This window comes from Engraulis encrasicolus, chromosome 12 (assembly GCF_034702125.1).
Source record: "Engraulis encrasicolus isolate BLACKSEA-1 chromosome 12, IST_EnEncr_1.0, whole genome shotgun sequence".
Lineage (NCBI taxonomy): Eukaryota > Metazoa > Chordata > Actinopteri > Clupeiformes > Engraulidae > Engraulis > Engraulis encrasicolus.
This window is the reverse complement of record NC_085868.1, coordinates 55,822,928-55,825,427: the sequence shown is the minus strand read 5'-3', so window position 1 is coordinate 55,825,427 and position 2,500 is coordinate 55,822,928. Positions and strand designations below refer to the sequence as shown.

The window sequence follows — 2,500 nt, the reverse complement described above, 5'->3', positions numbered from 1 at the left end:
TTTGTGCAGGGCTCATTTTATATCCTAATTATCACCAGGGGTGCATTTCTCGAAAGCGTAGTTGCTAACTACATTAGCTACTTTGTTGTTTGCAATGCAATTTGCCATTGACAACTACCCAAGTTGCTAACTGGCTAACAACTACACTTTTGAGAAACACCCCCCAGAATTGTAATGACCAAGATTTAACATGTTACTTAAGCGTGTGTGTGTGTGTGTGTGTGTGTGTGTGTTTTCTTCTGCATCTCCAGGGCTACGATAAGAACATCCCTCGTACGGACGTGATCGTGCGATTTGCCTTCCAGACCTCCATCACGGTTCTCTCCATCGCCTGCCCCTGCTCCCTGGGCTTGGCGACCCCGACAGCCGTCATGGTGGGCACAGGGGTGGGGGCCCAGAACGGAATCCTCATCAAGGGGGGAGAACCGCTAGAAATGGCACACAAGGTTAGCAAAGTACACGCGCACACACACACACACACACACACACACACACACACACACACACACACACACACACACACACACACACACACACACACACACACAGCACGGGGGTGGGGGCCCAGAACGGCATACTCATCAAGAGGGGAGAACCACTAGAAATGGCACACAAGGTAAATAGGTAACACAGGTGCTGGACCAAACAGAAGATAAAAAGAAATGATAAGTGACTGTTCTATGCTCCCAAAAAGTTTAATGGTTAAAAATTGTTTAAAAGTGTATTATTCCCCTCCACACAAGGCTGTACAGTATTAAAAGTGTTTAATTCAGTGCATGAGTGGACACTGGGTTCAATGCTGTCATTATTTTCCTCTCTGTAGGAACACCTTGTATTTTTGTCTTCGTAGGCCCTCTAGTGGCCATTTGTGGAAATGCATTTAGCAAAGAGTGGCCTATTACTGCATCATATCATGTCTTGTGTACTGTATGGTTTTGTTTGACAAGACACCATCACTAACAAGGTGCCACAGGTCTCCTGTCTCGTATCTCATGTCTCCCTTGTCCTGGTGTTGATGTTCGATAAAACGTGCACCATCATTAACAGAGTTACAGGGTCTCACGTTTCATTCTCCCATGTCATATCTCATGTCTCCCCGTGTCACCAGATACAGGTCGTGATGTTCGATAAGTCTCCTGCCCCCCTCGTCTTATCTCCTCTGTCTCACGTCTCATGTGTCGTCTCCTGTGTCTCCAAATTCAGATGTTTGATAACGGTGTACGGATAACGGTGCACGGGGTGCTGCCTCACATCTCTCATACCGCATGTCTCTCTGTCTTGTCTCCCATGTCATGTCTCTCTGTCTTGTCTCCCATGTCATGTCTCTCTGTCTTGTCTCCCATGTCATGTGTCTTGTCTCCCATGTCATGTCTCTCTGTCTTGTCTCCCATGTCATGTCTCTCTGTCTTGTCTCCCATGTCATGTCTCTCTGTCTTGTCTCCCATGTCATGTGTCTTGTCTCCCATGGCATGTTTCTTGTCTCCCATGTCATGTCTCTCTGTCTTGTCTCCCATGTCATGTCTCTCTGTCTTGTCTCTCTGTCTTGTCTCCCATGTCATGTCTCTCTGTCTTGTCTCCCATGTCATGTTTCTTGTCTCCCATGTCATGTTTCTTGTCTCCCATGTCATGTTTCTTGTCTCCCATGTCATGTTTCTTGTATCCTATATATATCATGTCTTATACCTTTCGTCTTGTCTCCCATGTCATGTCTCTCTGTCTTGTCTCCCATGTCATGTCTCTTGTCTCCCATGTCATGTTTCTTGTATCCTATATATATCATGTCTTATACCTTTCGTCTTGTCTCCCATGTCATGTTTCTTGTCTCCCATGTCATGTTTCTTGTCTCCCATGTCATGTTTCTTGTATCCTATATATATCATGTCTTATACCTTTCGTCTCCAGGGCCAGGTGGTGATGTTACAGGGTGCTGTCATGTGTCATGTATCTCACGTCTCTCTGTCTTGTCTCCCATATCCTGTCTCATGTCTCCATGTCTTGTCTCCAGGTCCAGCTGGTGATGTTATTACAGGGTGCTGTTTCATGTTATGTCTTGTGTCTTATGTCTTATGTCTCATGTATCCTGTCTCTTCTCTCCCATGTCTCCAGGTCCAGGTGGTGATGTTCGATAAGACAGGCACCATCACTAACGGCGTTCCCCGGGTGACGCGTGTGCTGGTGTTGTGGGATCGGGCTCGTATGCCGCTCCGCACCGTACTGGCCATCGTGGGCACTGCCGAGGCCAGCAGCGAACACCCCCTGGGCATGGCCGTCGCCAAGCACTGCAAACAGGTAGATATCTACAGTGTATACACATACACACAGTATAGCACTGCAATCAGGTAGATATCTACAGTATATACACATACACACAGTATAGCACTGCAATCAGGTAGATATCTACAGTATATACACATACACACAGTATAGCACTGCAATCAGGTAGATATCTACAGTATATACACATACACACAGTATAGCACTGCAATCAGGTAGATATCTA

The 2,500-nt window shown here is 46.4% G+C and overlaps 1 protein-coding gene across 1 annotated transcript in view; it reads left to right on the top strand.

Moving 5' to 3' along the window:
* The window catches only part of atp7b (ATPase copper transporting beta), a 61,004-nt gene that overhangs the window by 30,471 nt on the left and 28,033 nt on the right, over positions 1–2,500 (top strand). Inside the window, exons 16-17 of the mRNA XM_063211978.1 lie at positions 252–446; positions 2,107–2,289. Coding sequence (XP_063068048.1) covers positions 252–446; positions 2,107–2,289 — 378 coding nt within the window. The remainder of the gene's footprint in view (positions 1–251; positions 447–2,106; positions 2,290–2,500) is intronic.